Raw genomic sequence first — 13286 nt, 5'->3', positions numbered from 1 at the left:
GAGACCCAAGGGCCAGAGAAAGAGGCCCCTGCGGCTGCATTTCCCCATCTCTGTTCTAAAGCTTGATGTTCTTATTTTAAAAAGGTAAGGGACCCCTGGATGGTTAAAGGTGACTATGGGGTTTGTGGCGCTCATCTCCCTTTCAGGCCAAGGGAGCCGGCGTTTGTCCGCAGATAGCTTTCCAGGTCATGGGGCCAGCAGGACTAAACCGCTTCTGGTGCAACGGAACACCGTGACGGAAACCAGAGCGCATAGAAACACAGTTTACCTTCCCGCTGCAGTGGTGCTTATTTATCTACTTGCACTGGCGTGCTTTCGAACTGCTAGCTTGGCAGGAGCTGGGACGGAGCAGCAGGAATTCACCCCCATCACGGGGTTCCAAACCGCCGACCTTAACGATGATCAGCAAGCCCAAGAGGCTCAGTGGTTTAGACCACAGCACCACCCGCATCCCATGGTGCTCTTATAAGCTTCATGAAGAAAAAAGTGCTATTTTAGATTTTTATAATGTATGAACTTTCAAGTGCGTCCTAGAACACGGAGAGGACACACCTTGCTCTCTTTTCATGCCCCTCCAATCTACTGCAGAGGCGTCATCATCATCATCATCGTAATAATGCCCCACTCCCCAGATCCCATGTCTTGCACACAGTCGTCTTGCACCAATGCCGGGCTCCTATTCCTTGCACACAAATCTGTGTGTGTAAAAAAAGGGTGGTCTACATCTTCCATTTGGTTTTTTCCCCATTCTTTGAAGAGAGGTTTTCCTCAGGAGCAGTGTCAAAAAATGAAAGGGAAGGCTTACATTCTCCCACAGAGTACATTTCTCTTTCACACACATACCTGCTAATGCTATTTTAAGTTCTTTTAAAAATAAAAGCCTTGCAAGGATACATATAAAGTTAGTTTTGTAGGTGTTCCTCTGTTTCTGGCACCTGTTTTACACCAGATCATTCCCAGAGGTTGCCCTCTGACGGATTACTTTTGCAGACTTCCCACTTTGAGAAACATTTCTCTGCCGTCAATAAGCACCGCCGTACCCATCGCCGTTTGACGCATCTTTCCAAAACAGCTGTGTTTGGCTGCAACAGGAGCCAGGAAGTCCAGGCCAGTTGGGCCAATGTCCCCTTTATTTGCCAGGATTGTTAGACATGCATCTTTATGCCCCAGTTGAGAAATATATACACACAGAGAGTGAGACATTCAGCCAAGATTACAGCTAAAAGGTGCTGGGGGGGGGGGGTGACACTGCAACGGAGAATTGAAATGATATCTCGGATTCAAGGACACATTTCAGTGGATGGAGCAGGGCTGGAGACTATCATGTTACAAGACAGCTGAAGGGTTTTTTTGTTTTGTTTTTAAAGAAGCATTCCCCCCCCCCAGTATGTTCCATATACATCTCCCTCTTTTGCTCCAGAGCATAAAACAACAGCCAGTTGAAATTGCAAAATGTGATTCCGGCAAAACGTCATGCAAATAGCTGTTTTGACAGGAGAAGAGGCTGCTTCAGGGCAACCGTGGCCTCTTTGTCACTGGAGATATTCAAGCAGAAGCTGTAAGGCAGGTGTGATGAACCTCCGGCCCTCCATATGTCCCGGAACAACAGCCCCTATCAGCCTCAGGAAGCTAGGAATGACGGGAGTTGTCGCCTGGCAACTTCTGGAGGGCCAAAGCTGCCGCATGCCTGCTGTGGGGGTTGCAAGATTCCTAGAATGAGATCAGGGCCCATAAGAGCATTTAGAGCAATACGCATGACCACCTAAGCAGCCACACGCAACCAACAGACCAATAAACCGACGGTTGCATCCTGACGTTTGTCACTTAGTGGTATACTTCTTCTGCTGGCAAGGTGCTTTGCAGCAGGAGGGCTTCATTGCCTGAGATAACCCACAAGCAGGTGGGCCGCTGCTGTGCAACAAGTTTCTGTTGCATTGGATGCCACTATTCCACGACTTTAAAATCTCCCTGAACCTCCCAATGTGTAGAGACTTTAAAGGGGGATATATGGCAAACTTGAAGGGTCAGGAAGGGTGCAGGCTCTTCATGTTGGCTAGATTCAACGTGTTCCCCTCTATGGAGACAGAAGGAAGATATCTAGCTCTCCCAAAAGCCGAACGTTTATGTAAATGCGGGAAGAATGAACCAGATACATTGGACCACATTTTCTTTTCCTGTAATTACGGTATTAATGCGAGAAGACGATTGCTGGATGCTTTGCAGGTGGATGCATCGATCGCAGCAATGCCAACTATTCAGGGGTTATTGTCAGATAATAATGATGGAGTTACTTTAGTGGTGGCTGAGTTTTTGTGCTCGGTTTACGCAGAGAGATTGGGCCACTGTGGAGAGACCAGGGGGTGCTAATTGAAAATTGATATATTGTCCTAAAATATTAATTCAATTAATATGTATTTTATTTCATGAAGTTTATAATGCGAATGTTTTATTCATAACTTTGTTCTGAAGCTTCTGAATTTGTCATGCCTAATAAAGGTTATTGATTTGATTTAAAATCTCCTACCTGCTGGTACAAAAGCCTTGTGCTAGTGGGCAGAGGGCACAGCCCTCGCAAATTTAAAAATGGCTGGCGTGGACCCCAGCCATACATTTAAAAGGACACTTGTGCCACTTTTACAGCTCTGGCTTCCCCCAAATTAAATCCGGCAACTGCAGTCGGTTAAAGGGTGTCAGGGGCTGCTAGAAGACAACCCAAGACCTCCGATCCACAGGACCCTTAACAAAAACTACCGTTTCAATGCGAAAGTGGTCTGAGCATGCCTTAAATGTATGGTGCCATTGTGACCCAGGTCATGAGAAGGAGCGCTGCATGGGAGCTGCAGGCTTTTAGACGCGTTCATGGGGTCCTTTGACGAGAGATGCCACATGCCTCCGTTGGTGCTCGAAGCGCATGGCATTCGGAAGGGCGTTCCTTTCTCAGCCTCCCTGCAAAACAAAAGCCTCATTGGGGTTCTGCTGGCATGCACCACTCGCTACGACATCGAGCGGCCTTTGTTCTGCAAAGCCATAGAAGCCTACATAATCTAGACATCTACACTGGGGACACAAAGGAAGACAAGAAGAAGCCGCTCCGTCTGTACGCACATTGCTTTGTGACTCTCCTCAAATGGGAGATGTGCTATTGTTTACGTCGAAAGGTTTGGAGTGCCGAATCTCCAATATGGACGACAGGCAAAGAGGGCCACCATGGATTGGTGTACCGAGTGCATTCAGCCAACAAAATGGACAGGGTATTGCATCAGGAAGCCATGCTCCCATGTGTAGAGGCGCTTGTCCCCTTGATTATAGGAAAGCATGGCCAGGACGGGCACAAACGATGAATCGTCCTGCTTGGTTGGGGACACTTTGGAAGCAAAGCCTGTATCAGATAGCGACAGTTTCAGCTCAAAGCTGGTGTCTAGCTGCCTTTCCCTCCAGAGATCATAAGCAAAGGCGACGTGCGTGTGGTTCTTGTCGGTGATGTACAGCACCCCGCAGGCGACGAACGCGTTGCCGGCTTTGGACTGCGGGTACGTGGTGTTGATGTGCCGCAGCACCGAGAAGGTGTCCTCGTCTATGTGTGCCACCATGATGTGCTCATCTGGCCTCGAGAGGTAGAGCACCCAGAGCCCGTTCTCGTCCACGGCGACGCTGAAGTAGGATTTGGAAGCGCCGAAGAGGTACTTGCGCTCAAAGTACCAGGCGTTTTTGATGGAGAGCGTCTGCGAGGACCGCGTCGCGAAGTCGTACCTGCGAAGAGGGTTTGAAGCAAAATACTTCAGAGAAGCTCAAGCGGCAGGAGGGCAGGGGTTTGTAAAACAAAATTAACACACCCTATTTGCTTCCGTGCGTTTTATATTGAAAGGAATGAAAGCACATGAATCCAGGTTGGAAACCTCTTTTAGTCCAAGTCCACATTCCATTCTGGGTAACCTACCAGAGGCTAGAGCTGGGTGATATATCAATATATCATCCAAAACCGAAGTCCATATCATGATATTGGTTTCATAATAGATATTTTTAAATTTTATTTATTTGGTTTTTCAACTTAAAATTTTACAGAGCTATATCAAACATAAATCATAAAAACAAGATTCCAAGGAATCTCCTGGACTTCCATCCTCCCCTTTGTGGGTCCTATTATTAATTCCTCCCGCATCTTTTATGCTAATACAAACCCTTTACCTCTTCCATTATGTCCAGAATCAACCTTAAACTACAAGTGCTATTCCAATCCTACTAACGATTTGAGTTGTTTACAATGGTCTTTAAGAAAAGTTATGAATTTTCCCCATTACATATTAACATTTTGGACCTGGTAATAGATTGCGAATCAAGGTTTTTGTGTGTGTGCGCTATGCAAAAACCACGTTGCAGAAAAACCGTGAAGCCAGCCAATGATTCTCTCGATTCCTGCAGCCCCTTTTAACTCGGCGGGCTCAATTCTCCCCTGCCATCTGCAAAGGGCAGTGAATCACAAGAGCAGGCGCCGGCAAAAATCACAATGCAGGAGAAACCATGAAGTCAGCCGATGCCTCTACATAGCTCCATCCTTATTTCAGACATCGTGATATATTGGTATATTGTGGTTCAGCTGGTGATATATCACAGTGTTGAAAACCATATGTTGCTGAACCCTACCCCATCCCAGTGGTGGACTGGGTCAGGGGGAAAACAGGAGGAAGCAATGAATATAATTTTTTACCAAAGCAGACTAGTTTTTACACCTCCATGCATACCCTACTTCCCCTCGTACTGCAACAATTTCCAGAGTTCCCTGGGAAGAGGGATTGTAGCTCTGTGATGGGAATCGGAGTCTCTGAACCACACACAGCACCCTTAATAAACTACCCTTCCCAGAAAACTGTAGTTTAAAGTGGGGTGGTACTGCTTTAAATACATAGTGCGGATGGGGCCTCTGTAGAGATCACACACACAAAAAAAGTTTTCTGGGGAGAAGAGGAGGAGAGCACATTGAAACAGGCAGATTGGAAAGCTCATAGAAGTTTGGGTCCATGTGTGTGTCATTTCAGTTAACAATAAAAATGGAGTCCTTTGTTCAATCTGTCAAAATTCCAGTAGGTTTTATGTCCTGAGGGATTAGAAGAATGCCAGTAAATTAGATGCTATTTGGATGGCAAATGTCCAATTTACAGGTAGCAGAAGACTGGACTGATTTCCATGGAAATCAATGGCTAAACTGGAACATGTCTCTGAATGTGCTTTCTGGGAATCACAAGTGGAGATTTGCACTCGTGTCTTGCTTCTGGGCTTCCCACAAGCATCTGGTTGGTTGCTGTGATAACAACAACAACAACAACAACAACTTTTAATTACTGGTAGTTATACCCTGCCCATCTGGCTTAGTTTCCCAGCCACTCTGGGCGGCTCCCAACAGAATATTAAAAACATGATAAAACATCAAACATTTAAAACTTCCTTAAACAGGATGACAGCCTAGATGGGCCATTGGGAATCTTCTTATGTTCTAATGACTTGGGTGGCAAAATCTGAAATCCAATCAAATAAACTGGGACCAGGAAATAAAAACAAAATTTGTTTCCAAGCAAGGAGATTGAGCAAGCATTCTGGCCTTGTTCTTGCCTTCCCAGAGTCGGGATGAGCATCTCTCTGAAGCACAAAAGCATTGGTGTTTCTTTTTTAAAAAAATATTGGAATTTTTTGGATAACTGAGCCACAGAGATTAGGAAGCCCTGAAACGTAATTTTAAAAGCACCCAGCAGGCATTTCCCACTGGCTAATATAGTTTGTATCTTCCAAAAGTTGAGTTGACTGCAAGACACATCCCAAAGGAAATGAGCTCTCCCTTAATAATGCTTCCCACAGGCTGCATATGCGATACCTTTAAAGCACATTCATGGCAAGCTTTCCCCTCAAAGAATTCTGGGAACTGTAGTTTATTAAGAATTGCTGAGAATTAAAACTCTGCGGGGAGTCAACCACCGTGCCCAGATTTATTTGAGGGAAAGAAGCTTTGAATGTGGTTGAAGGGGTCCAGAATGATGTGCACGCACCCTAAGATTGGGACCACACGGCTGAGAAGCAAGTCTGCCACAAAGTTTGCTGGAGGAAAGGGTCATTCTGAGGACAGTTCAGCATTCAACGCAAGCAAGGCAAAGAAGCTCTTTAAAATGATGTTCCCTTTTGTTCCTCAAAGTACAGAACATGCCACTTAAGAGTTAAGAGGGAATAGCAGAATGCACCTGTCTCTCTTATCATTGCCCCCAAGAGAGCCAATGGTTGTGTTCGCATCTAACACCAAACTACAGTTTGGAACTGCAGAAGGATCATGGGAGTGCAGTCTGCTCAGTTTCTGGTTCTCCTCTGGTACAGCCACAACAAGGCTACAAAGTTTCACTTCTGTTTTCAATTAACCATCACTGAACCAAACCTGGGTTTAGTGTTAACCATGGTTTAGGGAAACAAGGTAAGAAGGTAAAGTTAAAGGAGCCCTGGACGGTTAAGTCCAGTCAAAGGCAACTGGGTTTGTGGCGCTCATCTCGCTTTCAGGCCGAGGGAGCCAGTGCTTGTCCATAGACAGCTTTCCAGGTCATGTGGCCAGCAGGACTAAACCGCTTCTAGCACAACGGGACACTGTGATGGAAACCAGAGCGCACGGAAACGCCGTTTACCTTCCCGCAGCGGTACCTATTTCTCTTCTTGCACTGGCATGCTTTCAAACTGCTAGGTTGGCAGGAGCTGGGACAGAGCAACGGGAGCTCATCCTCTTGTGCATATTCGAACCGCCGACCTTCTGATCAGCAAGCCCAAGAGGCTCAGTGGTTTAGACCACAGCGCCACCCGAGTCCCATAGGGACAGCAAGACAGGACCATAAATGAATGTTTGAAGAAGTCTTGTTCTCCCACAAGCCATTGTTCTCAGTGGGAGGGAAACAGTTTAAAAAAGTTGAATCCCAGAAATGGACAGAACAAGAGTCTGCCAGATCAAACTATGGCGTGGATGAACTGTATTTGATTATACGCACACATGTCATAGAATTGCACCAAAGGTCAGTTTCAAAATACATTGCCAAAGCAGGAAGGCAAAACAGATCAAAGGCACAGCCGAAGAGGAAAATACATGCCTCCTAAAACTCGAGAGAGATGGGGCAACCAAACCACTTTTTTGGGGGGGGGCAGGAATTCTGCAGTCTGGGTGCCACTACCAAGCATGAAAGCTTTATTGCACATGTCCTGGAACATAAGATACTGCCTGATGCTATCAGGTCTGCAATCTGTCTCCTGCCTGGTTTACAAGTCTTTTGTTAGAGGAACCAAACTCCCCAAAACCTTCAAATGGCTGCTAGCAACATCAATCTCCCTCTGAGTGCTAATCATGGACAGTTGAGACATTATATCCCTCCCTCTTCAGCCGCTTCCAGTGCTGAGATGAAAGGCCATTGTTGGAAGAGGCCTGGCGTCTCTAAACCCCCTTGCCAAGAAACCGGGAGTGTTTCGACAGAGCAAATTACAATCCCAGGAACCTCTCTCATTTCTCTGCCTGCTTCCCTAGGGAGGAAGGCCAAGGAGACGCTCACACCTGCTTCTCAAAGGCGAATGTTGTTGCTGGCATCGGCATCAAGGGCGATGCTGGAAAGGGCAAAAGAGCAGAGGGGATCTTTCGCTCACTCTTGAAATAGCTTCCAGCCACCCAAATAACACCAAGGCTGCAATCCCAGCTCCCACACAACGGAGCCTCAGCATACACACTCATACCATAAGCTAAGCCCTGGGCGAAGCAAGTCGTTCAAAGTGAGTCTTCGTGGAATGGCAGCAACGAGAAACAAAGGAAACGGCCTTACAGAGACTCGCCCCATTGGTCCGTGGAGCCCAGTGTCGTCTGCGATGCCTGGCAGTGGCTCTCCAGGGCTCCAGACTTGGGAGATGCTGGGGATCGAATGAGGGGCCATCTCCACTCAAGGAGGATCCTCTACCACTGAGGTACCTTACTGCCAGTTTCCCTTTCCCTGACGTGGTGCAGCGCAGTAGCAGAAGCCCCTTTGCTGCCCCCTCAGCTACTTACTTCACAATAATGTTGCGTCCAACACGCTGATAGTACAAGGTGTTGTTATAAATGGCATGCCCACAGCCGTAATATTGCCAAGGGAGCTCGATGGTGCTGTAGCTGTTGTTCCACAGCGCAGAGATGTCCTCGTATTCTTTAATCATGTGGCCTGTTGAGGGGAGGAAGGCATGGAAGAAGCTGGTTTGTTTATTACATGTAGACTGCAATACTGCAATTACAAGATTACTGCAATGCTCTATATGCAGGGCTGCCTCTGAAGACGGTTTGGAAACTTCAGCCAGTGCAGAATTCAGCGGCCAGGTTGCTCACCGGAGCAAGACGGTTTAAGCAATCCTGGTCCGACTGCACTGGCTACCAAGTCGTTTCCAGGCCCAATTCAAAATGCTGGTTTTGACCTATAAAGCCTTAAATGGCTCAGAACCACAATACCTCAAGGACCGCCGCTTCCATATGAACCTACCCAGACCCTGAGATCACCTTCTGAGGCCCTTCTTTGCGTGCCTCCTCCTCAAGAGGTCCAGAGGGTGGCAACACGAGAACGGGGCCTTCTCTGTAGTGGCTCCCCATCTGTGGAATGCTGTCCCTGGGGAAGTTCGCCTGGCGCCTTCATTACACACCTTTAAGCTCCAGGCAAAAATGAGACCTCCGGGTATAGGGCGGCTTATCAATTCAATAAATAATAATAAGAATAAGAATATACACCACCTTTCTTCCAAGGTGCTCAAGGTGGCGTGCACAGACCTGGAAATGTACACAGATCTGCATGTGCAGCCAGAAATCCTTGGCAACAAATGGCACCACACACTTGACTTCCTCTTCACCTGCCCTGTTACCTTGCAGCTTTCACAGACTCACAGAACCGTAGAGTTGGAAGGGACCACAAGAGTCCATCCTCCTGCAATGCAGGAATCTCTTTCCCCAATGTGGAGCTTGAACCCACGACCCTGAGGTTAAGAGTCTCGTGCTCTACCAACTGAGCTAGCCCAGGCTTGACTACAAGGCAATGCAGAATAACAGCCAGTGGTGAGCTTAAAAGTGCTACATGGACACCACTATGGAGCCAATGGGCGAGAGCACTGCAGTCTCCTTGGCAGGGATCAACCAGAGTCAGCAGAGCCCGGGGCAGCTCAGCTCTTCCAAGTCTAAAATCCTTTGATTCTATGTATGCAACGCAATTGCACCTGAAGCCGGGACGCTTTCTCCCAGTTACTGTTCTGCCACAGCAGGCGTTTGCCAGTTTCTACCCCATCCCAAGTGCCTTTCATCTTCTTTTTGCAAGCTCGTTCCTGAAACCACAAGGGACAGTGACTTAGGATAAGCCAAACCAAATAATTTTGGGATTTGCTCTGCCACTGCCATCAGATGCTCCCACCTGCCGGTTCAATTCTGATCGATTTGGAACCCCTCCAAGCAAAAACCATCTCCTTCCTGTGCTTCAAAGAATAAACCAGCGACAGCAGGGGCCGAATGGGCTTGCAGGAGGAGGAATCTAGCAACACGCTGCAGGGCGCTTTATAACACTTTGGGATGCTTGCTCTTAAGAAAGGTTTTCCAAACAGCTACAAGCAGAGAACTGTTACAGCCCCTACTACATTTTAATCCTATCCCTCCCTCCAAGGAGCTCACAGTGGTGTACATGGCTCCTCCACCCTCCCAACTCATTTTATCCCCCCAAAATCCTGCAAGATATAATAATAATAATAATAATAATAATAATAATAATAATAATAATAATAATTCACACCCCACCCATCTGGCTGGGTTGCCCTAGCCACTCTGGGCAGCTCCCAACAGAATATTAAAAACATGATAAAACACCAAACATTAAATCTCCCTTAAACGGGGCTGCCTTCAGATGCCTTCGGAAAGTCAGATAGTTGTTTATTTCCTTGACATCTGGGTGCCACTACCGAGAAGGCCCTCTGCCTGGTTCCCTGTAACTTCACTTCTCATAGGGAGGGAACCACCAGAAGGCCCTCGGAGCTGGACCTCAGTGTCCGGGCTGGACGATGGGGGTGGAGATGCTCCTTCAGGTATAGATGGGTTAGATTGAGAGTGTGTGTGTAAGCAGCCCACGGTCACCCATCCTGCTGCATTGCTGAGTGAGGATTTGGACCCTACCCTCACCTGTAAAATGTTCAGCGATCCAGATTTTTTCATCGCTTCTGTTGGCAAGATCCATCATCCACGCTCCGTAGCTCTGCCTTAATTGTATAATCTCAGCTGGGTTTCCGATTGATTTAATGGTGCATTCTGATGGGGAGGGGCAGAGAAGCAAAGTCAGCACCACTGGCCAGCCTTTAGTAAGCCAAGTGATCATTTTTAGCACAGGCTACCTGGTTTTCTGTGCTGACGAAGGTGTCCTTTCTCTTTTCCTTTCTCTACCAGGGTATCGTCATTTGGAATAGCACAGGTCTCCCCTAAACAGTGCAGAGAACGAGAGGAACACACAGAGAGGTCTGTTATTATTTTGACACGCAATCTAACGTTGCGTGAACTATTCTTGGGTTGCATCCAATACCAGTCCTACTCAAGAGTAGACCATCTGAAGTGAATGGACACGACTATTTTACAGCGGGCCTCCTTAGTTGGAGACAAGTCCCATCTACACAACAACAAAAACAAGAGTTAAGTGGAAGAATAGATAAGGGAAAGTCGTTATTTCCAATGGGTTTTCAAAACATTGTTTTGCTTCTGCTGGGGTTTTGTTATGACTTCCATATTTTCAGGGCTGCCAAAGATGGGAATAAATTCATCATCTCTCCAAGATGTTTGTGAAATCAAGACATGCATTAGTACATAAAAAGCCGCTTGGTTCATGTGTGTCTCTCATTGATCTAACCATGTGTCCACTTTCCAACTACGGCAATTTTCCAAACTAACCCCCCTCCAAAGCCACCTGAGCAAAGAGGTGCCAGAAAATGCCAAAAATAAATTTACTCATCCTAAGAATATAAGAAAGGCCCTTCTGGATCAGGCCAAAGGGGGCCAACTAGCCCAGCATCAGAGAATCAGAAGAATCTTTATTTGCATCAGCCACTATCCATAGCAATAAAGTAAAATGTACTGAGGATAGAGGTAAAAACCTAACTATAGAAAACACATCTTGGGGGTTTACATCAATAATCAAATAATAGATATTATTCTAATTGCCCCGGCTAAAAACCTTGCAGTTTTTGCTGTCACCTGATCAGTGCTGTCTTTCCTATTGGGTTTACTGGTGCATTTCACCAGGGTACTGGCCTCTCAGGGGCGCCCCAGCCAGGGCCGGCCCTACGGCCAGGCTGGGTGGCGCAGGGTGCCACAGGGCCGGCCCGCCAGGGGGGGCACCACACAGCTGCGCCCGCCCGCTGGCCGCTCCGTCGCACAGCAGCGCCCTCAGCAGCAGTGCTATGCGCTAAGTCCATTGCGCTGGAAAACGGGGCAGCGGGGGGGGGGCGCTGGAGGGATCCACCGCACCACAGCGCCAGGGCGCCAGAGGTGCTTAAGACAGCCCTGGCCCCAGCGAGTGGGGCAACTTTGCCGGTGGCCTCCCCTTCCATCCTAAGCCTCTGTAGGGATCGCTCTCCTCCCGTGGAGGCTTGGGAGGCAAGCTGCATGCCCACCAGCTGTGTCCCACCAACCATATGGCTGGCCAGCATGCAGCTTGCCTCCCAAGCCTCCACGGGAGGAGAGCAATCCCTGCAGAGGCTTAGGATGGAAGCTGTGCACTGCCAACTATATGGTTGGCGGCCGTGCAGCTTCCTTCCCAAGCCTCCACGGGAGGAGAGCGATCCCCGCAGAGGCTTGGGAAAAGGTTGACAAGTCAACAGCTCTAGGAAATGGGGGGAGGGGCGCCAGATATGCTTAAGATGGCCCTGCACCTGATCATCTTGATCTGCTAAAAGAAAGGACACATTAGGAATGGTTGAGCAACCTTGCATGGACAATAATAGAGTGCTAATAACCTCGCTCCTCAAATCTTTATAAAGAGTGCAAGCCAGAAGCACATGAGCCACTGACTCAATATTGCCATCTCCACAGGGACATAGCCGTTTTCCCAGTGGAGTTTTTTGAAATCGGCCCTCAAGTACAGCCGAAGGCAGTGGTATATTCAATCTTGCAAAAGTGAAAGCGTGTCTGTATTTTGGAATAGCTAAATTTTCCAAATAGCATGTGACAAAGTGTCAAAATGACTAGGTGGGAAATAATCACACCAAGGACAAAATTTCCTTACTGTGGCCAGATTATTCTGTCTTTCGATATCATATAGGCGCTGTCTAATTAAATTTTATGCTTTACTGAATCCCCGTGTTAATAGCTGTTGTGGTGATAAACCAGAAAAGTAAAGCTTTGGGTTGACCATTTTTGTCCAAGTGCTCTCGTGACAATCTTGCAACACTAAAGGTAGTAGACCAGTGGGGTGTGAATTTAGGCAAAGCCAATAATTAAATGTCCTACGCCAAATCTGTAATTCAACATAGGGGAGGTTAGCCTCTAAGTGCAATGAAGCATTTGGAACACAGGATGGAACAGGGGGGAAAATGCATGCACACGAAAGCTCATACCAATGACAAACTTAGTTGGTCTCTAAGGTGCTACTGGAAGGAATTTTTTTATTTTGTTTTGACCTACCTGTAATTAGATTGAACAGCTTCTGTAAATCCAAGGTGAGTGCCTGCCTAATCTGAGCCCCATATAATAACTGTGCTAGGGGTTTAGCTTTAAACACTTCAAGTGCTGATGTTATGTGATTGCCACCTTTTGCATGGAAAAAGTGTGTCAGAATTTTGGCACTTTGGCGCAGCATCCTATTCTCACAGTGGCCAGCCAGGTGCCCCAATGGGAAACCCCATTTGTTGGAGTAACAACATAGCCATTGTGGCTAGGAGCCAGTGATGGTCCTATCCTGTGTGTTTCATGGTAGTTCTTTTTGCCTATCCTGAAACAGACTGCCGACTGGATATGGCTGGATGCCCATCTCTCATTGGTGCCGTAGCTGTGTCCTGCGTTCCATAGCGTGCAACAACTGGGAAGGGTGGACTAGATGTTCCTTGGAAGTCTATGCTTCTGCAACACTGACGTTCATAAATGTCCAGGGTTATGGGGGAGAGGAGAGAATGTCCCCTTTCTCTATCCATTTTCCCCAGCTCACATTCTCAACAAGGCCCCCATAACATCCTGAAACAGTGTTTTATCTTTTTGGGTAGAACAGTCAAGGCCCAGGGCTGGCATTCCCAATGAGCCAAGAGGAGGATTT

The 13286-nt window shown here is 47.4% G+C and overlaps 1 protein-coding gene across 1 annotated transcript in view; it reads right to left on the bottom strand.

Moving 5' to 3' along the window:
• Positions 1-131: 131 nt before the first annotated feature.
• GLDN (gliomedin) overlaps positions 132-13286 on the bottom strand; it is a 33188-nt gene continuing 20033 nt past the window's right edge. Inside the window, exons 7-10 of the mRNA XM_035130479.3 lie at positions 10384-10467; positions 10175-10300; positions 8045-8195; positions 132-3750 (exon numbers count right to left, since the gene is read on the bottom strand). Of these exons, the coding sequence (XP_034986370.3) occupies positions 3231-3750; positions 8045-8195; positions 10175-10300; positions 10384-10467 (881 nt within the window). The 3' untranslated portion in view covers positions 132-3230. The remainder of the gene's footprint in view (positions 3751-8044; positions 8196-10174; positions 10301-10383; positions 10468-13286) is intronic.

The sequence above is a fragment of the Zootoca vivipara genome, chromosome 13 (assembly GCF_965207765.1).
Source record: "Zootoca vivipara chromosome 13, rZooViv2.hap1.1, whole genome shotgun sequence".
NCBI classification, from domain to species: Eukaryota; Metazoa; Chordata; class Lepidosauria; order Squamata; family Lacertidae; genus Zootoca; species Zootoca vivipara.
This window is presented reverse-complemented; position numbering and strand designations above follow the sequence as displayed.